The sequence below is a fragment of the Psittacula echo genome (genome assembly GCF_963264785.1).
Source record: "Psittacula echo genome assembly, chromosome: 9".
Classification (NCBI taxonomy): Eukaryota; Metazoa; Chordata; class Aves; order Psittaciformes; family Psittacidae; genus Psittacula; species Psittacula echo.
Genome location: NC_137745.1, coordinates 19,651,089 through 19,675,989, shown reverse-complemented (window position 1 = coordinate 19,675,989; position 24,901 = coordinate 19,651,089). Strand labels below are relative to the sequence as shown.

Here is a 24,901-nt window from a genome sequence, read left to right as displayed (position 1 = left end):
GGTTCATGACACACTTTCAGATCCTTGGGTAAAGGATGTCAAGAACTGCATACTGAAATTAACTATTAAGACATCAAAATAAAACTGACATCACTCGTGCAGTTAGGGGTATTGTTCTCCATTATCAGAGACTGTGGTACCAAAGCAAACCAACTTTACTTCTACCCCCAAGGCAAAACAGAGCCGTAAGGACCACTTTACAGTCGACAGATTGAACAAGACAGAAATTCTGACGTAAATATGGAACTGCTAACCCAAGAATGTCCTCTGTATGCTTAAGATCCTCCCACAAACACAGTTGAGGTACCTGTTTAAAACTCAAGCCTAAGAAGCTGGATCGATGGGCTAAGCTCAATTGTATGAGGTTCAACAAGGCTCAGTGCTGCATCCTGCTCTTGAGTCACAACAACCCCATGCACCGCTACAGGCTTGGGGCAAAGTGGCTTGAAAGCTCCCCAGAGGAAGAGGACGTGGGGGTCTTGGTCAACAGCCAGTTGAATATCCTGGCTTGTATCAGCAATAGTGTGGCCAGCAGGACCAATGCAGTGATCATTGCCCTGTACTTGGCACTGGTGAGGCCACACCTTGAATCTTGTGTTCAGTTCTGGATCCCTCACTGCAAGAAAGACACAGGTGCTGGAGCAGGTCCAAAGAACAGCAACAAAGTTGGTGAAGGATCTAGAGCACAAGCTGTATGAGAAGCAGCTGAATGAACTGGGGCTGTTTAGTCTGGAGAAAAGGAGGCTCAGGGGAAAGCTTATTGCTCTCCACAGCTACCTGAACAGAGACTGTAATGAGGTGGCTATTGGTCTCTTTTCTCAGGTAACAAGTGACAGGACAAGAGGAAAGGGCCTCAAGCTGTGCCACAAGAGGTTTAGGTTGGGTATTAGGAAAAATTTCTCCACCAAAAGGGTCGTCAAGCATTGGAACAGGCTGCCCAGGGAAGTGATTCAGGCACTATACCCAAAGGTATCCAAAATACGTGTAGATGTGGCATTTAAGAGCATGGTTTAGTGGTGGACTTGGTAGTGTTAGGTTAACAGCTGGACTCTATGATCTCAAGAGTCTTTTCTTTTTTCTATGATTCCATAAGGCAGTTAAGATCACCTGTATTGCAATAAACTCAGCAAACAAGCAAGCTAATTTGGGATGAAAGAACTCTTGCATGGACTATCATCAAGAACTCCTTGTGGACTCACCGCTGCACAAAGCCTTCCAGCAGGCTATGCAGGACATGACTGCGATACCTCATGAGACGGACGTCTTGAGGGGTGCTGTCAATACACTGCCCATTCAGAATAGGGCGCTCAAACATGTTACTGAATTCCTGACGAGAGCCTAGAAAGTCAGGTCGGACAAAGTCTACCATGCACCAATACTCAATGAGGTTGTTCTGGAGCGGGTAGCCAGTCAGCACGACCCGCCGGCGGGAGCGGATGTTCTTCAGGGCCTGCGAAGTGCTGGCATGGCAGTTCTTTATCCGGTGTCCCTCATCACAAATAACCACATCTGGGCCAGGGCGAGACAAAGCTTTCTCAATCCCTGAGGACAAGGAGAATTAAGTCTTAGTTAGAGTTGAATAAGACAAAGTTCTGGTTTTATATGGTCACCAACTTGACAAACGGAAAAAGAAAGGCAGTTCTGAAAAACAGCGGTATTCATGAGTGACAGAAAGCAAGGCTGATTCCAGAGATAAAATGTGACTAGCTCCAATTTAGCATAATGTGGTAATGACCAGACATAACTGTGCCTTAATTTCTGCTCAATGACCTGCACTCTATCAATTTGGGTGTCTTGCATCAGATCGGACTGGCGAATCTCACACAGACAAATCCTGAAGTTCAGACTTCTATACTTACTTGCAGCTATTGCAAGAAACAACAGACTAAACCAAAGCTCAACAACCTCCTGTCTCCACAGACACGATCCTGCCCAGCAAAATTTGATTGTGTCAGGGATGCTAAAAGTAAGTTATAGGTTGTTTCCCTGTGCTGCCAGAGCTGACAGCCAGCTGGACAACAGGATCACACTCTTTATCTCTCTCTAGGACTGGCCTCCCACCTTTCAGAAGCTCTTGCTGCCGGTCTTCTTCATCTAAGTCAATAATGACAGGGCCAGCTTGTTTCTTTGTTTTCTTCTTCCTGCCAGTGGCAAAGGACTTCTTCAGTGAGAGAAGACGGTACATCTCATATCCCATCAGCAGCACACCACCTTCTGTCACCCAGTCATTCACCACCTTTGCACGTGCAGCTGTTGTCCTGCAAAACAAACCAATTAGCCAAATAAGTTGTAAGCTTTCTCTCCAGTTTCAGTTTGAACCACTGGATTGGAGTCTGCCAAGAGAAAAAGAAACCTGTTCAATTAATTAAAGCACTTTCTCACATCAAACCAGACAGAGGAATACAGTGAAGTTTCTTCAGGACACAATTTGGTAGAGAGGAAAAGAAAAGTTGTCTCTTACGTGCCACAGTAGCAGGGTTGAGAATGACAAATCCTTACAGGAACTGAGCTGTAGAAGTTTGTCATGTACAAAAGCATATAAAACTTGAGAGCATCTTTTTAAAGAGCTGTAGTATATAAGAGGAGATGACCTCTGCAAAAAACATTGTCACTAACGTACATGGTTGCAATTGTCTCGTTGTTTATCCTGCCTTGTCGTCTCTTCCAATGAAAGTGTCCCTTAATTATTCCTTCCCTGCCAGCCTGCTCAGAATTGGTTCAAATCAAGGCACTGTGCTCACTCAGTCCTCCCAGAGAACACCAGATCCTATCCAATAGTAAACATATGGTTGAAGTAGCATCAGCAGATTCAAGTACAATTCCATCCAGAAGGTGAAGATCTCAGCAGATACGTGTATGAACATATCTGATGAACTGAGAGTTCCTCCTTACGATCACTACATTGTCCTGAGCCATGCAAGACTAATGACCCAGAAAGGAAGTAGAGACCCATGAGCCAAGAATACACTCCAGACCAGGCTGTAACTGCAATCACTAATGTCTCCTTTCTGGACAAGGAGGCTTTGCATAACTTGCCAGAATTCCTCAAGGGCAACAGAATTCACAGAAAGTCACAGTGTTGGGTAGAGGAACCCCAGTGTGTGTGAAAAATCTCACAAAAAGAACAACCCACATTTAAAATGAGAGACGTGTGGTACAGGGGCACATGCCTCAGGAATCCCAGGATTCTGACAGAACTAGCAGTGTACCACCAGAAACAAACCATAGCTCTTTTGCACCTCTCTGCAGAAGCAGCTCTGTCTCTGGAACTGGGTTCCTGATCTCAGCATATATAGAACAGAAAGGCACATCAGCAGTGTGAGAAGGAAGTACAAGATATAAACACTGAATGAAAGGCAGTTATTCTTTCCCAAGTACCAAAATCCTCCCTTCAAGACAGTATCCACAACAAATGCAGAGTGGGTAAGATCTGGGAGTCAAGGGCACAGAATTAGCCCAAACTAAACAGTCTGCAACAGCAATACTTATAACAGTTCCATAAGATGCAGTGTAAGGGCTCAAAAGGGCTTTTAGTGGCACCTACTTGTGTTCATCATTCAGGATGTGGACTTTGAAGGTGCGGGGCTGGACCTCTTTGGAGTTATAATCAGCAGGAAGGTTTTCAGGTGCTGGGAGCCACATGTTGAATTCTGCTAGCCAGTTTTGGAGTGTATTCACCTGAAAAAAGTTAGCCATGGAAGGATTAAAAACCAAACTGAGGCACTCATGATTTTAACAGTAAAAATGAGAACAGGGAATGACACCCAGCTGTGCCCAGAGAGGAGCAGACCACACCATGCAAACTCAGGGACACAGGGGATGAAAGAGGGAGAAGAGCAGCAAGGGTATGACGGAGCTTGTCATGGGATGGGACAAATAATTGATCTTCTCTATGCTAAGAAAGAAGTAGGGCAAAGAAGCCCCTCAGCCAGCCCTTCACATGGCTACTTACAGGTACAATGGCAAGAACAGTCTTTGCCTCTGTGTGCCGAAAAAGTACATCCAAGAAAGAGATGACCTGTATTGTCTTCCCCAGGCCCATGCTATGTGCTAAAATGCACCCAAACCCACTGCTGGTTTTAAATCTCTCCAAAGACTCAACCAAGTTGTCATACAGGAATCGGATCCCACCAATCTAGACAGAAAAGCACGAAAGGTATTAGAATTGTGGGAGGAAAAAAAACAAGGTGTGTACGAATTTTGAGTGGTAAGCACATCAGGATTGCATAAACCATGAAGATATCACACAGTATCACAGTATCACAGTATGTTAGAGATTGGAAGGGACCTCAAAAGATCATCTAGTCCAATCCCCCTGCCAGAGCAGGAACACCTAGATAAGGTTACATAGGAATGTGTCCAGGCGGGTCTTGAATGTCTCCAGAGAAGGAGACTCCACAACCTCCCTGGGCAGCCTGTTCCAGTGTTCTGTCACCCTCACTGAGAAGAAGTTTCTTCTCAAGTTTAAGTGGAACCTCTTGTGTTCCAGTTTATACCCATTACCCCTTGTCCTATCATTGTTTGCCATTGAGAAGAGCCTGGCTCCATCCTCATGACACTCCCCCTTTATATATTTAGATACACTAATATGATGTAATAGATATAAAGGGGATGTTTCAAGTTCACTACAGTATTCTAATCTAAGGAGAGCTCAGAAAATATTTTTAGATACTCATAAAATTTCCTGAGATTATAACAATAAATCAAAATTCACTTGTAGCCAGAGAATCGGAATTGGGGTTGATTAGGTTGATTATAAATATAATTCTATTTTTAAAGTGTTCATCTAAATCTGCAAAGGTCTGATGATAACAATAGCCCTGGCCTTCCTTTAACTTGTCCTTATCATTTGCCTGTCCACAACAGCCACTGCCACAACCAGAGTGGTGACAGAGCTAACCAAAGAAGTTCTGCTGAAATTACAATTACCTGAATTCGTTGCATTTTCAAGACTATTAAACCTACCTGATGAGGTTTTACTGCATGTGCAAGCTGGGGAGCTAGGAAAATGTCCTCCTCATTTGGTGGATGGTTGATATTGACAATGACTTGCCCCAGAGCATCTGACTGATTTAAGGCATCATTCACATGAGAGCCACTGCTCTCTTCACTGCCATCCTCCTCCCCTTCATTGCCAGAGTCACTGCTGTCCACAATTTGGAGGGCATCATCCTCTCCTGAACTCAGCTCAATCACTTCTGTAATGTAATCAAAACAGGACAGAATAAGGGTAAAGGTTAACTTGCCATCAGGATTATCATGCTGCCGAGAAAATTAAAAAACTGTATCAGGAAAATAAGGCTACCATCTTTTATAGTTCCACACTGGCCTAATGACCTATTCTGAACAAGTAGGCACAATACAGGCACACATCAGGCCCCTCAGACCAGCATATAAAAGCATGAGTTTCCCTGAGTTTCCCCATGTTTCTGAGAACATTACCCTGAGCTGATTCAAACAGAACATGAGACAGTTTCTGTAAGTCTCCTCCACATGTCTTCTTAATTCCCAAACCCAGACACGCATTTTATCTGTTGATATAATGTCTAAGGACCATCAAGGAAATCAGGCAGTCTACCAGAGTGGCATAGAAGTGTCAGGTTAGATCCATATGGGACAAGGGACACAAAGAGCACTTTCAGTTGCAGATCTGAATACTCTGATGCTTCTTTTAATTACACCAGATGATGCCAAATCTCAAATAAGCATTCTTCAGCAGAGCTCTGAGCAAAATTAAGTGCATTTATAAAGCAGAAATAAACACAAGTTTGCAAGAGTGCCGGCCATTTTATAAATGTCAAAGTCCAGAACTAGCCATTTATTTGGAAACCAATAGGCCTACAAAAATCTGCAGCGATTCACTGCTGGAGCATCTGACTAGATGAAAACAGGAGATTTGTGGCTAAATAAACAGCATTGTGTGAGAAGAGAAGGCCAAGGCAATTGGTCACTTACCATCTTTAATGCTATTTTTTCCTTTAGCATCATCTTCACTGCCACTGCTGGTACTATCTAGGCAGATCACTTCCTCAGCCAGGACCTGAGGAGGGAGCTGGGTAGCCTCAGCTGTTCTGAAAACTATGTCCTCTACAAACATAAATTACAAACAATAAGTAATTCATAATAATGGGGAAGGAGACAAAACTGTTCAGAAACCAGACAGTATTTTCTTCCACTTTTGCTTCAATAACTTATCCCTGGAATTTTCCATAACAGACTCTCACTGTCTACAATACTGCTATGACTCAGCTTCCTGGGTCACAATCTCCTTCTTTCTCAATATGCCTAACAATAGCCCATTGCTGAAGGCACCCTCTCTACTGCATACCCTGGATAGGGTACACCAACCATGCAGCACGCTAAAGTCCCTTTTTTGGGTGGGGTCTCAGGAGTAAAAGCTGTTCTTCCTCCAGCAGAAAAAGTACCAATTGCTGAAGGGGTGATAACAGCCCTTTTGTTAGTAGGGACACTGTAATAATTACATCCCACATATCATAAAAAACTTTTGCTGATCAAGACCATTTGTTTGCATGTTTAATGCTGCCATGTGGGGAGAGACTAGCTAACAGGACCAAATCAGCACTACTGCAGTGACTCAGCAAGCAACGATGTTCTTCAAGGGCTACAACCTACTCTGCAAGAGTTAAACTCTTCTAAATAACTCTTATTCCTTCTCCCCTACTCGTAAAAACGTTTTGAACACTTGCATTTGAGGGACAATATACATTTTCTCCAGAGGCGAAGTCAACTCAAGAACTCCTTACCCCCACCACAACTTCCAACTGCACTTCTCTGCCCTTTACACCAGTCTTAGAGGTTGTGCTATAAAATGCAGCACTGAAATCACCAGCTTATAAGACAATGTAAGATGACATATCCACCAGAAGACAAGGGTGATGCTTAACCATTTATACCGACTATTTCACTGCTTGCTGGAACACACAATAAAGGACAAGGTTACACCATGAACATATGTGCACCCAGCCTATTATTCTACCATCTCTAGTACCAGATCTATGTATTACCAAATCATTCACAGTATAAGTATGACCTGGGTCAAGGTCACAGCAATTCTGTCAAGACCACTGGTTTAAGGTTCCACAGCAGTTGGGAAGACATGAGAGACCTGTTCCAGCATCCTGCTTACATGCAATTAACTTGTCAAAATACCTTCAACAAAAGTTACCTCTCGCCATACAGCCGCAGCATCTTAATTCAGGACTAACTCAGAAGTGGAACTCACTTCTGGGTAACTACACTGAACACTAACTACAACTTCTGAGTTACTACACTGAACCCACAAGTGGTTTGGAACTGCCCTTTCAAGAGTTTACACTTGAAAGTCCAAGTGCAGCATAGAATTATAGAATGGTTTGGGTTGGAAGGGATCTTTAAAGGTCACCTAGTCTGACTCCTCCTGCAATGAGCAGGGACATCTTCAAATAGATCAGGTTGCCCAGAGCCACATCCAGCCTGGCCCTGAATGTTTCCAGGGATGGGATATTTACCACTTCTTTAGGCAACCTGTGCCACGATTTCATCACCCTTATCATAAAAAAAAAAAAAATCCCTTGTATCTAGCCTGAATCTACCTTCTTTTAGTTTAAAAACATTACCCCATGTCTTACCATGGACAAGCACAGCACTACCTTCTTCTTCTATCCCTATGAATCTTGCTTCAGGTGACATCTCCCACTACTCACCAGGAAGAAACTCTAGGGGTACGGTTGGTATAGTGGCTGGATAATCCTTCCGCTGCTGCTCTAGCCGTTTCCTTCTCTCCAATTCTTCCTGTTGGGCTGTTTTTGTCACAGCTTCCAGTTGGTCCTCACGCAACAGCTTTCTGAACACAGGAGCAGAAAACCATGATTTAGTTACTCTCAGTTTCTTCCAAAAACATGAATGGCTGTACTGCTGGCTCCAAAGATGATTGATAAGCTGAAGATAGTCTGTCAGCTACATAGACTAGAAACATCATCTCCAAATTCTATAGACAAATTCTACAGCTATTTCAGGCCTGTGCTTCCCAACTATAGGTAACACTACTGTTAGTCAAGGAAAAGATGGAAGTTTGACAGAAGCAAAATAACGAAAGGAGGGAAATTGTGAGTGGGTGAGAATATCCTTAAACTAGGTTAATCACTGACAAGTTCGTCCACCTGAAAGGATGTTATCTATTGCTATGCAGTTTATAAACAGAAAACGCACAAAGTCATGCAAAGAAGATACAAAAGGCATCAATTCACTCACAAAAAAGTCATCACCCTGATTCTCCCCTGACATACTATTTCCAGGAACTAGGAATTCTAATGGCTTTAGCAATTGTTTCAAAGGATGCTCTAAAAACATCTTAACTTACAGGTAATTCTCATTACTTCCAAAAGTTGCTCCCCCCTTCAGTTTCACATCTGCTGCCTGGAAGTGAAGGCTCTTTTGTCGGAGGAGGGGTGCAGTAGAAGGAGTGGTAAAATGCAGCTCCCTGAACTAACCTTTAAATCCACCCAACCCAGTTTTCAAGGCCTAGTCAATGCTCATTCCTTTGGCTTTTAGAAAATCAGCCTGCACAAGCTTAAGTATGAACCAAAGACCAGCAGGGCATTACATACAGGGCAAAAGAGCTACTTGCCGCCACAGGAGTTCCTGCTCCATTGTGACTTCTTTAAGCATTTTAGATCCCCTTGAACAGAATTTCAAACGAAATTACCACTTCACAACCTGTCCCAGGATATATGTGGTGACTTATGCAATCAATTACTGCCTTATAAAATCCAGATTAAACTGATTTCCAACACTTCAGTCACAGCATCCTGCCAACAATTAACCAAGATAGCAGAGAGGAGGACTATATTTTAGGCTATTTGCAATAGGACCATTATCAGCAAATATCTGAAACTGGATATTTACTTAATGGTGGTGCTGTTTTTCAATTACATGTTTTAAAAGCCAGCCGCAAATACACCATTTTTGCAATATATTCCATATCCAAATATTCACTCTTCTGAAATACCAAACAAGTCTGCACCCACATGCAGCACTCCAGTCTGAGAACATACTACTCCCACTAGTGAAATCCTAAGGTTTTTGAAAAGAAAAGCCATCTGGTTTGCCAGCAGCGGAAGCAAAGTCCAGAGATTTTGTTTTTACCCAAAGGGCTATAATAGGACCCTAGTTCCTTCTGTCCTGCTCTGTTTACCTTATGTTCCTCCGCATGTGAGACGGTTTCTGAGCCCTCTTCTTTTTGGTGTCCTCAGAGGCCAGGCTCTTGTGCTGGTTCTGCAAGTGTCGCTCTGCCCGCTCACTCTGAGATGAGGTAGTTGAAGTGGAGCGCTGCCATTCTCCATCCTCTGTGTGTTCAACATGGTCACTGCTGAACACAGCTTCCTGGGGTTGGTCTGAAAAGACAAGGAGGTAATAACATGAGAACAACTTTGCCAGCCTGGCTTTTACCTGAGCGTTTGTCAGTATTTGAGCTGAATGGAAACCAACAATCCCTACTCACACTCATTTGCAAACATGTTTCTCTCAAGGTGCAAACGGGTTATCCCCAACAGCCAGTCAAAGTGTGTTAAGTTTCACAGTGAAGGGTCTGTTCCCAGTGAAAGCCAAGACTAACACACAACCCAAAAGCATCCCGACAAGAAAACAAGGCAAATTTATTTCAGTCCATGTAGAGCACTTGCTGCCCCAAATGCCTATTTTCCTACACGGGCCTGATGAGCTCTGATAAAAACAAGGAACTCAAATCTCTTTCTTTGTTACACATCATTCAAGAGAGGTGGAAATTTCCATTTATATGACACCTGTAACCACCTTCCAAGTTAACAGGACATACCATGCAAGAGGTTATGTGGTTCAAACACTGGGCCATAGCTTAGCAGCCCACTCTGTGGTTTTATCACCAGACCCCACTCATGATTTAAATGGTAACTTCTGGCAACCTCTTTTAAAAACAAGAAGGAAGTGGCAATACTCTTTCCACATTATAAATCACATGCATTCCTTTTTATCTGCATTCTACTGTTTTCAGACTTCCATTAATGGTTGATTTCAGTCTTAAGCACTATGTGAAATGACACCTTGTTCTTATGTGACATTTTGCTCTTCAACAGGCTGTCAGTGACCAAACTAATACTTGCAGAACACAGAAAGAAAATGTTTCTTATCGAAAGCTTCCCTTGAAGTAAACTGGTTTTGACAAGCATTATAACAGCTTCTTTGAAGCATCTTGTCCCCTTGTGTCAGGCAAAGAGATACCCTGAACCTCATCTCATAACCAGCTTTCTTGCTTATACAGTGTATCTGAGTTAATGACTGAACTGGACTGACACTTAGAATTATGAATGAAAGACAACTTTAGTGTAGAAGAATGTAGCAGATGAAGTAATACAGAACCAACAAAATTCACATTGTGACTCTGGGATGTAGAAGCAAAGAGCTGGGAGCTTAAATGAAGGATGCTTTAGTACAGCACATTCCATGTACAAGCACCTCTACAGCTGCCATGTTAATATGCTTATTAAATTAACCTTACCACCGGTATCACCTCTTAAAATCGAGATGACAAGAACTAGATCCACACCTCAGTCAAAAGTAGCAATTTTGCAAGCTTCCTCTCCAGACATGCCACCAGACCTGCCCCAGCATTTGCTCAAAGTCTATCAGAATTCCTTTAGGACTTCAGGGCTCATCCCACCATGGATCAATACCAGCAGAGCAGCTCAAACGTTTCTGCAAACATCAGCCCCAGCAAGTCCTACATATACTGGAAAAACAGGTATCCACAACTTACGGGATAAAACAGATCTCATGATGAATGCAAGAATTACGTTGCGTGTGAAGCTAAAGGCAAAAGGGTTTGCTGCTACAGCCATGGTAGTTCTCCTGCCACAGCCAAGGTCTTGGAGCCCTGTCCTCCCACCACGCCTTCTTAAACTTCCAAGCTCAGATATGACACATCACATGCACTTGCAGACAGAGAACTGTGCTGAGAATAAACCCAGTTTCTCAGGCTTCCCATACAACAGCTCTGCTGCTTGAGCTATGGACAAGTTTCAGTCACACTACCTGCAATTCTCGGACACCGTTTCCTTCCCCCTGGCCCTCCTGACTCCTGCTTATGTAACTAGATCAAAAGACTGGATGAAATAGGGCAAAGGGAAGCAGGGAGGCTGCACACGTGACCATACGCTCTGGGATGATTCATTAAACCGGAGACAAACACTGCCATGGTTACATTGCTGCCATCTCACCCTGAGCCCAGGGGACCTTGACAAGGCATCGGAGAGCACAAAGTCATGCTTGTTTGGAAGAGGAAGCACTTTTCTCCCCACACCCCAGCGATTATCCACGTCACCTCCTTTGGCAGTGACTCTGCCACCCATTTTGCTGTGCTGGGAAAAGGTGCCTTCAGGATGGGGGTGATGCTAACAAAACCCAAGGGCTCAGCAGCCTAAAGGTGAGGCCACTACATGTCTCCTCTCTATGTTTTCTTATTTGTCCGATTCCTACGTAGACTCACTCCACCTCTGCATTTCAGCTTTTCTTTCCTCTTAATCATACGTAATACAAGCTCTGGTGAAACCTTTGCACAGCTGGATGAGACAGGTTGCTTTTAAATATGACTTACGTGACCAGGAGCCTGAAGCCCAAAATCTGATGATAAATTTGGTCCTGCACTGAGTGCAAGCTCTCATCTGCCACAGCCATGTCTGCTCAGGCTGGTGTTTGTCCTGTCAATACAAGTTCTGAGGTGAGGAACACAATCTGTGCCTCAGCCCACATTCCTGACACATATGTATCTAGACACTGAGATCTCTTCCAAACTAGTGACAAAGCCAAACATCACACTGGTTGAGGTGCAGCAATCAGTGCACAGAGGACAGCCCACTTCCTGAGGCTGGGCTCATCCTTGCCACTATAATGAATAAAGCCACTTTCAACAAAGCTTAAGTAACACAGTGATAAAATCACAAGTTTAACCATGCAACAGCTCCCACCACACCTGTGACACAAGCTGGCAGTTACTAGCTGGAATGGTTTGGTTGCTGTTTTGTACTAAACTCCTGATTGTGTACACAGCCTACAACTTACTGCATGTGAACAGCCAGGCTCCCTGCTGCAGCCGCGTGGCTGTGCTCCGGCACGGTGAGCTCCAAGCTGTGTAACTGGCACCCACACTGGGACAGGAATACAACAGGAAGCAATAAATGCATACACAAAAACCCATTTTGTGCAAGACAAAGTTGGAGTTAGGCTGGAGTGAGTGTGGGAACAGTCTCATTGAACATGTCCCATCAGGTAATCAATGGAATAATACCTGCCCCAATTTTGCCAAGACTAAATCTACAATGCAATTATGGTTTTGTAACAGGAGCTCAACACGTTACTCTGACATGGCTATACAAGTAGCTTTTTACACAACACACAAATTCATCAATTCATCAGCCATGTTTGCATGTTGACAACTGCCTGATCATGCTCACGCAGCTAGTGCACTCTAGGAAGATGCGAGCAGTTACCCACACTGCTTGAATGAGAACAGTATTGCCACCAGCCCACAGGTAACAACCCAAGCACAGCCTTGCACAGGGAGATCAGCCACATATGCCCAAGCACAGCTGGGTGAAAGAGTGGCCCAAATCTGCTCAGCAGCAGACAGCCATGGGTCAGTTGTGGTGGCCGATGAGGATGTAAACCCATCCATGCTTACACACTGTGGGCACTGAGAATCAGCCGGAACACAAACAGCTGCTGGGTTGACACCAGCTCTGTTGCATGTTTTGCATTGTGCTCATCAGAAGAGGTACCAGATCTACAAAGAAGGTTTCCTGAGGGTAGTGGTGATAACAGCAATGCAGACAGTAAGCTTCAAGAAGCTTCTTCAGATGGGTTACAGCTCTCCATTTGAGAGGTCTCCAAGCAGTTCCCACTGTGCAGGTCCTGGGTTAGACACTGCACACACCCAGGCACTCTATCCTGCAAGGCACCCTGAACGCCAAGAGGGGCACAACTATTCTATCATGCACTTTAAAGGTTTACATGTGCCTGCACTATCAAAACCCAACAGACGTGATTGCAGCATGGTTCTGGTTTGTGCTGCAAACCAGGGGTTGCCAGTTTTCTTTGCTCAATAAGCAGCAGCAACCACCACCCCCAGCTGTACATACAAGCAGGGGGAGGTGTTTGGCTTCTCGACCAACACTTGTGTATTACACTTTAGAAGTCTCTGTAAGGAATAGTCGTGACTGCTCTCATTCTGCTCTGCTTTAGATGCTCCCTCTGTGGTGTGACTGCTGGAGCTGCCCCTAAACACTGCACACAGGTGTGACTCATGATGTCTGACAGAGCTAATGATTTGTCCCACAGTTGGGCACTTTCTATTGCACCCACACTTACAAAACTCACCTCCTCACCTCCTTGCAGCGTACTCTCAAACTTCCCTTAAAACAGCATGGGAAGCAGCCTGGAAAATATTCTCTAGCATCTTAGATTCAGCAATTAACTGCTCTTGACACACACAGCCTTTGCTCTGTGAAGAGGCACAGGTTGCTGTGAAGTGTCATGAAGCAGCAGGTACATTTATTTGAGGTGTGAGATTTCTTTAACTAACAGTCTCCTGACGCCAAGGTGTGTGAGAGATGGTGTTATAGTTGCATCCAATCTCCACACTCTAAGGCAAACCTTGGTAAGTCCATGTTTGTGCACACATAAGTGGACATCCACAGCTCGGCTCTAGAAACAGTCCAATAATCCTAGAGGTACAGAAATTGCCATTCAGGGTAAGGCCTGAAGGTTCCCTACCTGAGGCTGTTGCTCAAAAAGGTCCATGAGACCCCTCAATGGACAAAACACTGTGTAAGATGATTACTTCCTTACCTCTCAGTTACTAGCTAGCTAATGTGGGTAGCTAGGAAGTACACCATCCTCCCAGGAGGCCAACTTCTCTGCTAGAGTAACATCAGTGTCTCCAGGGAAGGCACACCACTCAAAAGCAGACGCTAGTTTATTTCTAAAATCATTTCACCATGGAAACTCAGGTTATTGAACAGCACTATTTTGCTGAGCCTTTGGGAATTATTTCCTATCCTAAGGACAGAGGTGTGTACCCATGGTGAGGAAGGCAGCTGCATGAAGAGCAGCAAGGAGTTAATTCTTGCTTTGGGAGCTGTCTGTTGTCCCGCACAATGAGCAAGGAGCAGTTCAATATCATCGCAGGCGTTCTGGGAACTTCCATGCACTTTGTGGGCAAAGGCTTGTCAGAGACTAGCTAGTACTAGCTGGTACTACTGCAGCCGGTACTGAGCTGTCAAAGCAAGAAAGGGAGGAGCACTGAGGGATGGCACAAGCAAGACTAATTGCACAGCTCCAGCTGCAACACTTGCAGCCACTGACACACTGAACTACAACCGTGCCAAAGGCTAGAGAAGGGAATCTGCAGGGCAAGCCTGATTGCAAAGGCACTGACAGGATGGAATATGTTCTCTGGGGTTACGTGATGCCTTCCCAGTGCACTGGGCACTGGAGAGGTATGAAGCTGATGCCACAATTCAACTGTCCATGACACCTGAGGAACAGCAGTTCTCTGACTGTGGCATAGCAATCATCTCAGAGGCTGGCAACAGCCAGAGTGCTCTGGCTCATCCTGTATTCAGCTGTGGAACATAGAATATTCTGAAAATATTTAATTTTTCTCTGTATGCAACTGGTGCATGGATGTCATGCAAGAAGGGAAGAGGGGTGTCTGCACAGAGCACCCTCTCACAAAGGCAGCATTGACACCCCACAGCTGGAGGCAGGAAATTGCTTGCGAAACCTCTCAAGGACAGTGTAGGCAAAAGCAAGGGGGAAGCTCAGACTCCCTCCTCCTACCTGTTGTAACATCCAGGAGAGCCACAAAGCCCTTTCCCAGGGCTTGACACACATCAACACCTGGTTCTTTCCTCCAGAAGCATCAGGAAAGCCACCTGCAGTGGGGATGGAGTGGAACACAGCCCCTCGGGGGACTCAGGGCCATGGCCACCCCCTGCAGCCACTATCAGGGCAGCTAATCAGCAACAAGGCTCTGTTTTCCTCAGAAAATAATGGGGCTCAGTCTCGGAGGGCAGGGCGCTCCTCCCGGCCACGGCTGTTCAACAAAGCACTAATTATGTAAGCTTTACATAACCCAGCACAGCCGCTCCGTGCCCATGTAGCAGCACCCTGCACTGGACACCTCTTGGCCCTCTCCAGCTGCCCGCTCACTGCCAGCATGAGAGCTGGCAACGAGCAGGGATCGGCTTTCTCTCTGCACCCATGGTTTCCTGCACGTGTGGGGTACCCCTCCGCTCATCGGGCTGCCCCTCAGGGATGTCCTCTCCTCTGTGCTCCACCCTGGCAGCCCCCAGCCCCTCGCTGTGTGCAGTCCCCACTCGACTCCAGCGAAACACAGCCCACCGATCAGAGGAACGACTGATGTCCACCACTGCTCTCACCCCAGCTCTATGCTGGCTGCAGCGGTTGGTGTCCTGCTGAGTCACAGCCACAGTACTGCAAGACACAAAGGCATCCTTTGGGCTGAGTCTGCCCAGCCCCTGAGTGCCTGCTCCCAGGAGAAGCTTCCCTTGCCTGTCAAGCAGCACGTACATCAGCTCTAACATCTTCATCCCCGTTGCCAATTTATCTAGGAGTTAAACACTTCAGGACTTTTGCTCAGCCTTGTCACTGTAACCAGACATAGAGACTGTCTTATTGGTGTAACAAATAGCAGTGCTTGAAGTCTGAGTAACACATTTTTCATACGTAAAGCGATCAGCCGCTGAGGGTTCAAGACACCTACGTGGAATATGCAGACTGGTGGTGAGAGATGGCAGGCTGCCTTCATCCCCAGTCCAGGACCACAGGATAGAGGGGAGAGATGTGAGATGAGCTCTGAAGAAAACATCACCAGCACAGGCTCTGTGGGTCAGAGCGCAGGGAGGGAGCCAGACCAGGAACACACAACAGCCAAACCCATCTCCAGACTCCTTGGGCAGCAACTAAGCCCCAGTCGATGGAAAACTTTAAAAGATAAATTACAAGGCAGCACTGCCCTTCTTTTTTCCCTTCAGAGGTCTTTCAGCGTATCAGTTACTGATGAGGCTATGCTGCAGAATAAAACTCCCTTCCTGGCCTGAAGGAATACTTCAGAAACAAAAGGCAGCAGAATTGAAGGGCAGTAGCAAGGGAGATTCCACCCAAAAACCAAACGGAAAGGAAGCATCCAAGAAGTGCTGAGAGGCAAACTGGAATATCAGAGAGCCAACTTTGGTGACAGACAATATATCTTCTAACCCTGGGATTATGCAAGCAGAACCGGGCCCCAAATACCCAAGAGATCTTGTTCTGGCGGGGCCTCAGCACTGCGGACACTGAGACCCGGGTTACATAAACCCCAAAGAGCACTTATATAACGGCTGTATGGCACGGGCTGGCAGCCACTGGCACCCCATGACACCACAGCCCCTGCATGAGGCCGGCAGGTTGTCCTCCCTCGCACCAGCACGACCAGGAGGAGAGGTGGTTGGTTACTCCGGAGCACTGGGCAACCTCCTGCCCGTTCCCAGCTCTGATATGCTCAAAGGTGGGTTGTGAAATTTCAAATCGGGCATTTTCATAGTGCTCTGAGATGGCCAGAACTGGAGAAAGGTGGCACACTGCTACCTGGCATCCCTCTTCTATGTACATAATCAAAATTACTTCTCTTAATAACCTCAAACCTAAAATGTAAACTGCCTCCTTCACAGGAGCCTCTCCTCTCACGCAGGCACTGTGAGCATTAGTCAAGACAAGGAAACAAAGCCAGGAAACACAGGGAGTGAAGCAGGGATGGGTTACATTTGTCCTTTAGCCGGGGGTGTGCGAGAGCAACTGAGTTACATAAAACTACTGCACCGGAGTCAGGAAGTGTTCCAGGCTCGAGTGCTGGGAAGTTTTTAACAAGCTGTGCACAGGAGGGAGCTGAAACCTCCCCTTTCTGGCTATCCCAGTTAACTAGTAACCCAGAATATAGCTGTCAGCCAGGTTACAAAAATTACAACAGGGATCTAAACCACCAGTAACCCGATTTAACTCCCAGATCTTCCTTGTTTTCACAAGAGTTCAAAACTTTACAAAAAAATCAAATGAAAAATCTGCTCTATCCTATTAAGGTGGGTGAATATTGATTTAGGTAACAGAGATAAATTTCCCCTCCCAACTTCAGAAAATAGATGCATACAGGGGCTTGACTGTTCCCAGCACAGTGAATCCAGCTGGCTGCAACCGTGACTCTTCTAGGGATAAATTTCAGGGACTAAGAAAAGAGGACGAGTAGGGGAGCAAGCATTCTGCATTATGCAATGATTACATAAGCATTAGTTTACACTAGGTAGCTGGGAGTTGTGTATTAGCTTTATACCAGAACACCCTCAGAGCAATGAGAAATAATAAAGAAGGGATTATTGCTGCCACACGCTCCCAAGGCCACCAAAATGGCAAACAAACAACAAGCACAATCTGAGCTTTAATCTCTGCTTTAAGCCCTCACCATAGCTTTGTTCAGGACCTGTTAACGGCATGGGGGGAGGACATGAGACAACTGATACTCCTGATTTGAAAGAGCAGCATGGGAAACAAACCCAGCAGAAAGTATCCTTCAGCATCCCCGTGCTCCTTTGTTGTTGCTCATCATGGCAATGATATGAGAGGAGAGATTTTGAAAGTATAATACCTGGTATTCGCACTTTAGTTCAGTGTCAAAGGAGTTCACAAGCATGACCCGGTCATTACAATAACCTGTGATAAACTCTCCCGTCCATCTTGCAGAGGAGGAAACTAAAGCAGAGAAATCAGGTAGGCATCAGTGTAGAGTAACTCCCAAGCTGCTGGCTCCCTGTCCTATGCTCTGACCAACAGGATCTTTCCTCTCCTTAAATATAATTTCTTGGAAAAACAAAACACAGTTGTGGATGTTTTTAGAACTGTAACAAAGCACAGAACTTCAGCTGCATCCCCTTTTTCTGCTTCAGTCTCTAAAGTCATTTCAGAGGAATTTTTAAGGACTCTGTTTAATGAGGGAGGCATCACTTGGGTAAAAAATGCAAATTGTTGAGTTTGAGCCTGTGTGCCACCGCATTCCACTGGCACTTCTCCCATCAGCTGCAGCCAGAAAAGTGACCAAGAGCACTGGAGAAAGCTAATGAGACCAGGATGAAACACCACCACTCAAAGAACAATCTGTTTCTAGTTTTCCTTTTCAAAATATTGGTACTGCTTCATGTCCTGCTAAAGGAGCTTGACAAAGGGCTGCAAAGTTGTTCATGGCAGTCAGACTGACACAAATTGAAGCCACAATGTCACAAAGACAGCCCCATCCAAAGCATGTGACACCCCAAAAGCTAAGTACATTACAGCCTGAAAAAATACCAAATAAACAAAGCAAGGCCTGGTTCCTTCATAAGGCTGCTAAAATTACAACTACTTCTACAGTCAAAACAGAAGCATATGTGTATATGGGGAAGAGACAGGGCTCTTATTTAAAGACATTTTTCTTGCAGCGCAACAGGTAATGTACTGCAACAAACCTTGATGTACTACCTGGTGAGTGCTAGCGAAAAAACCAACTAAAATCCTCTCTAACTTCCCAGAAACACTTATAAAATAATAAACAGATAGCAAAGCACTGCATAAACAAGTGCTTGCTACTTTGAAGACCCTAAAGAAGTGTTCAGGCACCTGGAGTGAGAAAAAGCCACATAAACCAGACAGGAAAAGAAGCGCTGAGCCATGGTTGAAGCACAAGGGCAGGAAGAACATGATGTGTCAGTTCTGCCCCTGACTCACTCTGTGACCTTGTGCAGTTTTATCATCCTCTCTGGGGACAAAAGGCAATGGAGAAGTGGGATGGAGACCCTCCTGGACTTACCACTCAGAGCACAGCCACATTAGATTGGCTACCTCAAACAGAGGTACTTTTCCCACCGGTAGAGCAGCCTGTGATAAACCTTGCTCTAGACCTTATGGCTTGACAAGCAATGCTGTACAAGGAGTTCATTTGCACTCTTGCTCTCTCAGGTTTGTACAACTGACCCCAAAATAACCTTACGACAGAAATTTTTACAAGGTCTCTAACCTTGCATACTTCCTTCAACTATGACCTACAGTCTCATTTCCAAACCCATCTTTCCCTCCCGTCTTCTCTTTTTTATACCTATTATCTATACTGAGTTACATAAGCCACTTGTATCACCCAGATTCCTCATTTATCCAAACTCATTTTGTATCATAATTCCTTTCTCAGTTCACACGCTCACAGAATTAGCTGCTTTGTCCTGCCACCACAACCACAGAAATCAGAAAGAAAGAAAAGAGGGAGGGTTTTTTGCTAGAATCCACTCCCTTCAACAGATACTGCATGGCTTATTTCCATCAAAACTCCTCATGACGACCATGCTGCACTGGACTCCTACAATAAACTGGGAACCCTGAGCTGGAGCTCCTGGGAACCAGTTCTGACCTATTAAGTTCATAGCATGAACTTTGGAGGTATTTGTCACGTGAACAAGGTGGAAGACGCTTGGCAGCCCTGAGTACCTGACCTCAAAGTAACAAGTTAAATTACAAATTTAGAAAGTTCTTCAAATCTGAACCAAGTTTTTCTCCAGCACACAACATCCTCCCACCAGCAAGCAAACTAAACAGAAGCCAGTCCAAAACCGTAAACTCATGTCAGGGTTTCACCAGCATCTTCCATTTGATAGAGGGGGAAAAAAGAGCCAAGTAGTTCTTAGTTTGTTAGGCACTAACTGGGGGATCTGGAGCAAGCACCAACATCTCTGCCCGGTGCCCATACTGCTGCCTGGTCAGCAAGTCACCACATATTTCACCAACAAAAGAAGCTCTTGAAACTCTTATAAAGTAGGATGTTAGGGGAAAGTATACACAAAAAGTTGAAAGGGTGGGGGAGAGGACATCAGATATAAAAATCAGACTGATACAACACATTGATATTAATAACTGCCTCCTCTCTTGCTAAAAATTACTCTTGCAGCATTACAATATGACAGCGGCAGAAACAATAACAGCCAGACTCAGAGTGTCACATCAAAGTCTTCAGAATTAAAAGCACAAAGAGAAAGCAAGCTTCCTTCTCATATCCCCTTCATCAAACCAACAAGCACTGCAAGACTCTGAAAACTTAACCATTTCCAGCCCTGCCTGGCAGGTAGCAAATTAAAACCTGAGCCCCACAGAAGAGTCTGGGTTCCTGATGCACTTTGTTAGCCACTGAGTAGGGTGCTCCAGCACACGGACAGGTAAATGAATGGTCTGTAACAGGAAAGCAAGAGGCAAAAGAAAACAGGGAAGGGGGGAAATCAACCCACAAAAAAGCAACCTGTGTCCTACCTGGAAACTGCTGAGACTCATCCAAGAGTAACATGCTGCTCAGCGCACCGAGGCAAGACCTCTGCCCCAGCACTCGTTCAATGAGGCTGCACACTCTCAGCCTTCTGCTATTCTTGTCTCAGGGTCTTCAGGACAAAAGTTTCCAGTCACTCCTGAGAACTCCTTATCTCTGCCCACAGCCCAGCGAACACTAAATCCACTCCCACTGGCTGTTCAGTTTGCAAGCGGGAAATGCCTCCTGATAAAACAGTCCAGGGTACAGGCAGCGAAACCTGCACTTAAGGTTTCTGAAAATAACTTTGGTAAATAGCTTCTAGTGCTTGAATCCACCCAGCCGGTGTGACGGGAATCAGTACGCACACATCCTCCTGCACCCAGCCGAGACGGTCCGGGTCACTTATATAACTGCTTAAATATGCCTCGTGTTCAGCCTAAATAAAAATTGTGACTATCTCCTCCCCTGCCTGGGGAGTCAAACAACACAGTCCTGCCCCAGGTAGCTGCTGCTCCACTGGGGACGGGTGCCTGGAGCTGCACTGCCCGCCCGGTTTGGCTTCGGAATGTGTTCCGATCAGCCAGAGCAACCTCAGTTATGCCGGGGAGAGGAGTTTTAAAAGAGCAGAAGAGCAGGGAGGCTGGGTGGGTGTGTACGGGGGAGGTCTCTCCTCGGGAGCAACAGATCGGATCCCATTCACTCAGCCCTGATCCAGTTCAACTAGTGGCAGAGACCAAGACTGGGAATAAAATAAAAATCCTTACATAACCGTCAGGCTCTGACGGGGCCCCGCACAAGGGGAATCCCAACAGACAACAGCACCTTCAGAGCAGGGACATTACCCTGCTCCCAGGTTTCACAGCACAAAAGGAAAAGAGGAAGGGAATGAGTTTAAAAAGAAGTACAGCCTTTTTGGCTTTGAGAACAGTTGTGGTATCTGTGATTTTATCAGTATTCGCCTGCTAACTTCCAAGAAACCTGAACAACTGAGACTGAAACAGAGCGATTCGACGCAAGCCGGCAACCTGTTTGCACAGTAACAGGCGAAAGAGCACCCTGTTCTCTTTGTTAAATCAGCAGCTTGCTACAGCACTGCTAGGCTGCAGAAGGCTCTGACTGCAGCAAATGGACTACGAATGAGATTTCTCTGGTTTTAGGAAACAAACCTGTCTGAATGTGTGGAGTGCAAGTTAATCTAAGCAAGCCTTCCTCCGCATTCTCCATCTGCACCAGAAGGACAGGTACAGGAGAGAATAAGTACAGGAGAGAATAAGAATTTTAAAGCTGTGGTTGAACACTAAAAGGCTAACCATCACACTTAACCTTCTTCAGTGCTACAGTCTTTTTCCATGCCTGATTCCCTTCACAGGCATATCCAACGTCAGTAACAAGGAGCAAACCTGGGCTGACAGACAGGTAATGAAATCCACTCACTGCTAGCAAGCATTTGTCCACATAATGAAGTCAGCTTTTTGCTTGAAACAACTGCCAAGTGCAAGCCAGGAAAACCAGGATGGGCTCAAAAAGCCCGAAGCAAGACTGAAGAGCCCTAGCTCTGATCTGCAGGACTCCAGGGTAACAAGCAGCACTCACAACAGTACAGGTTGATCTAAAGGTCTGCAAATGCAGCTGAGGCAGAGCCGGGTTACCCTTCGTGTGACTCCAGCCATTTTTATCAGACCTTTCATTCAAGAGGGTGGGGTAGGACACAGTGAATCCTTGTTACCATCAAAATATCCTTCACGGTACTCTGAAACAAACAACTTTGAAACAAACCAAAGGTGCTATATTCATCATTAGAGCCATATAAATCTTACCAAAGAAAAGATGAACTGTATTAAAATTAAGAGGCTTGGTAACAAGACAGCCTTTCATCTATGTCACAGATTCAAATAGCCTGGCTGGTACACAAAAACATACACTGTTTATCAAGGGGGAAGAGGGACAAATATATTAAGTACATAGCTGAGGATCTTGCAAGCAGACCTTATAAGGACTTTGTAGGGTTAGAATAAATAACCAAACATAACCTCAGCATCTGACCTAACAGATTCGTGAAACTGGGAAGCAAGATTTAAAGACAGCATTTGTGTAAATACAACTGGATACTTTCCAGGCATGCTGTACTGGTTTTGGCTGGGATAGAGTTAATTTTCTTCACAGTAGCTAGGATGGGATCTGTTTTAGATTTGTGCTGGAAACAATGTTGATAATTCAGGGATGTTTCAGTTACTGCTGAGTAGAGCTTACAGAGTATCAAAGCCTTTACTGCTCCTCACCCCACTGGCTAAGAGGCTGGGGGTGCATAAGGAGTTGGGAGGGGATACAGCTGACCCAAACTGACCCAAGGGATATCCCACACCCTATATAGATCCCATGATGATATAGGACATCATGCTCAGCATATAAAACTGGGGGTAGAAGAAGGAAGCGGGGAACATTGGGAGAGATGCCATTTGTCTTCCCAAGTCATTGTTACATGAATGGAGCCCTGCTTTCCTGCGGATGGGTGAACACCTGCCTGGCCATGGGAAGTAGTGAATGAATTCCTTATTTCGCTTTACCTCTTAAACTGTCTTTAGCTCAACCCACAAGTTTGCTCACTTTTACTCTTCCAATTCTCTCTCCCACCCCATCAGGGGGGAGTGAATGAGTGAGTGACTGCGTGGGGCTGAGTTGCCTGCGGGGGTTAAAATACAACACATGCTTATTACAGCAATCAAGCACAAGGAAAATGGAAGTTCAATACACTGGGAGAAACAGGTGGCTTATACCTGCACACAGCAATAAAAAAAGAGTTCCCTTCTTCATCTCAGTGTGCAAACTGGAATTTTTCTAGCACCTTTCTACTCAAAACAGCCTACTGGTGAGGCCATCGCTGTTAGGCATGATAAAGATGTATCCACACAGCCAAGAATTAAATCTGCCAGAAGCAGTTTATAAAATTATCTCCTCATGGAAGGTAATCTTGTTACAGATAAGCCCATTTACTGAATAGCTTTTCTGTGAGGCCAGCCTTGCTGGTAAGGAAGAATGCTCTCTCTCCTCTACATGGTCTGAAACCTTACCTACCTCATGCTCAAATCATCAGCTCTCTGTAATTGTATGACTGTGCTATACATCAGAAGAGGCTTCTCAAGAAACTGCTGTCACTTGAGAGGTTTCCTTGCAGCAACATATGAGATTCCCTTGTTAAGGAAAAAAAAAAAGTCACTATAAAGTTTGTATTTTCATAGAATATCAAGATAAAGGCCCTTCAGAACATGGTTTTTATTCAACTGACAAGTCTTTTAACCAGCAGTGTCAGCATCCCCGAGCACTGCAAATTCTTAATGCTTAAAACTTGCACCTAAATCTGCCTACACACACAAGAAGCTCAATTGTAAAGTTTTCAGGACACTAGCTCCTCTGTATAGCACAGACCATTGGAGATGGGCAAGAGAGGAATCAACTACAAAGGTTCAACAAAATATTACAAAACCCATTGCAAGTTACTCTCCTTCCCCACCCTCTCCAGTTGGAGTAGCTCCTTCCCCATCCCCATGCCTGTTCTTCACTTTGAACCTGGTTCTCTCACCCCACTGCCCTCCCCTTGCTGAGCTCTGCAGGCCAAGCAGCTCCAGGACTGCTCAACATTAACCTGATCCAAGCCCATCTAGCACAGTGCAGGTGAGAGGCACTGGATCCATGCTCCCAGTCCCTGTAAGCTTGGGTTGTTCCCTTCTCTCTAACGACCACCCTGTGTGCTCTTCACCTTCATTTCTGCCCTGCAGAACAGACTTTCCCTGAATATCTTCGACTGCTCCATGCTGGCTGCGTAGTCCCTTCCCCATCCCACAGCTTTCTCACAGGCATGCTCCACATCCACCAGCTGCTTCTACACACTCCACTGATCTCCAACAAGTAGAGAAGCTGCTGCAAACCTGAATTTTTTGTAAGTTATTAAATACAAACTAGGCTTGACAGCCATATTTCACTCTGATCATCAGCTGCTAGCTGCTAGTAGCATGCACAAATACCATGAAGGCCACTTTCCCTGTCCTGTCTTCCATGTTGTTTTAGCAACATGGAAAACACACAAGAATATCAGGTTTGAGTTGGTTATGGTATAAGGTGGTGTTCATCAACCTAAAAGAGTTCAGCTGAAATCAAACTTGAACTCTACAATATTATCTGTTGGAAAGAGTATTGCTGGGCTTTAAGAATCGTTTGCTTTTTAAACAAACACTGCACTGTAAATAAAAACTTACTGAGTAAGAGCTAAACCAACCACAGAAAAACAGAGGAGTCTTTCAATTGACTTTAGTGAGTTTAGAACTGAAATATAAGGCATAAAATTTATCAATCTGTTTTTTTCTTATTTGATTTGTATTCATATAAACCTTGGTACCACACTCTAAATCATAATGGAGAGTGGGGTGGTGGTGGTGTAGCACACAAAATACAGATAGTGACGAAATGAAGTGCCTTCTGCAAATACTTTTCATTCTGTCACTGTGGCAAACC

At 45.1% G+C, this 24,901-nt stretch overlaps 1 protein-coding gene across 1 annotated transcript in view; it reads right to left on the bottom strand.

The window, feature by feature from the left end:
• The window catches only part of RAD54L2 (RAD54 like 2), a gene marked incomplete at its 5' end in the record, with an annotated part of 43,899 nt that overhangs the window by 9,170 nt on the left and 9,828 nt on the right, over nucleotides 1–24,901 (bottom strand). The window contains 8 exons of the mRNA XM_080625670.1: nucleotides 1,200–1,542; nucleotides 2,062–2,258; nucleotides 3,545–3,678; nucleotides 3,953–4,135; nucleotides 4,966–5,198; nucleotides 5,956–6,087; nucleotides 7,704–7,843; nucleotides 9,194–9,392. Of these exons, the coding sequence (XP_080481796.1) occupies nucleotides 1,200–1,542; nucleotides 2,062–2,258; nucleotides 3,545–3,678; nucleotides 3,953–4,135; nucleotides 4,966–5,198; nucleotides 5,956–6,087; nucleotides 7,704–7,843; nucleotides 9,194–9,392 (1,561 nt within the window). The remainder of the gene's footprint in view (nucleotides 1–1,199; nucleotides 1,543–2,061; nucleotides 2,259–3,544; nucleotides 3,679–3,952; nucleotides 4,136–4,965; nucleotides 5,199–5,955; nucleotides 6,088–7,703; nucleotides 7,844–9,193; nucleotides 9,393–24,901) is intronic.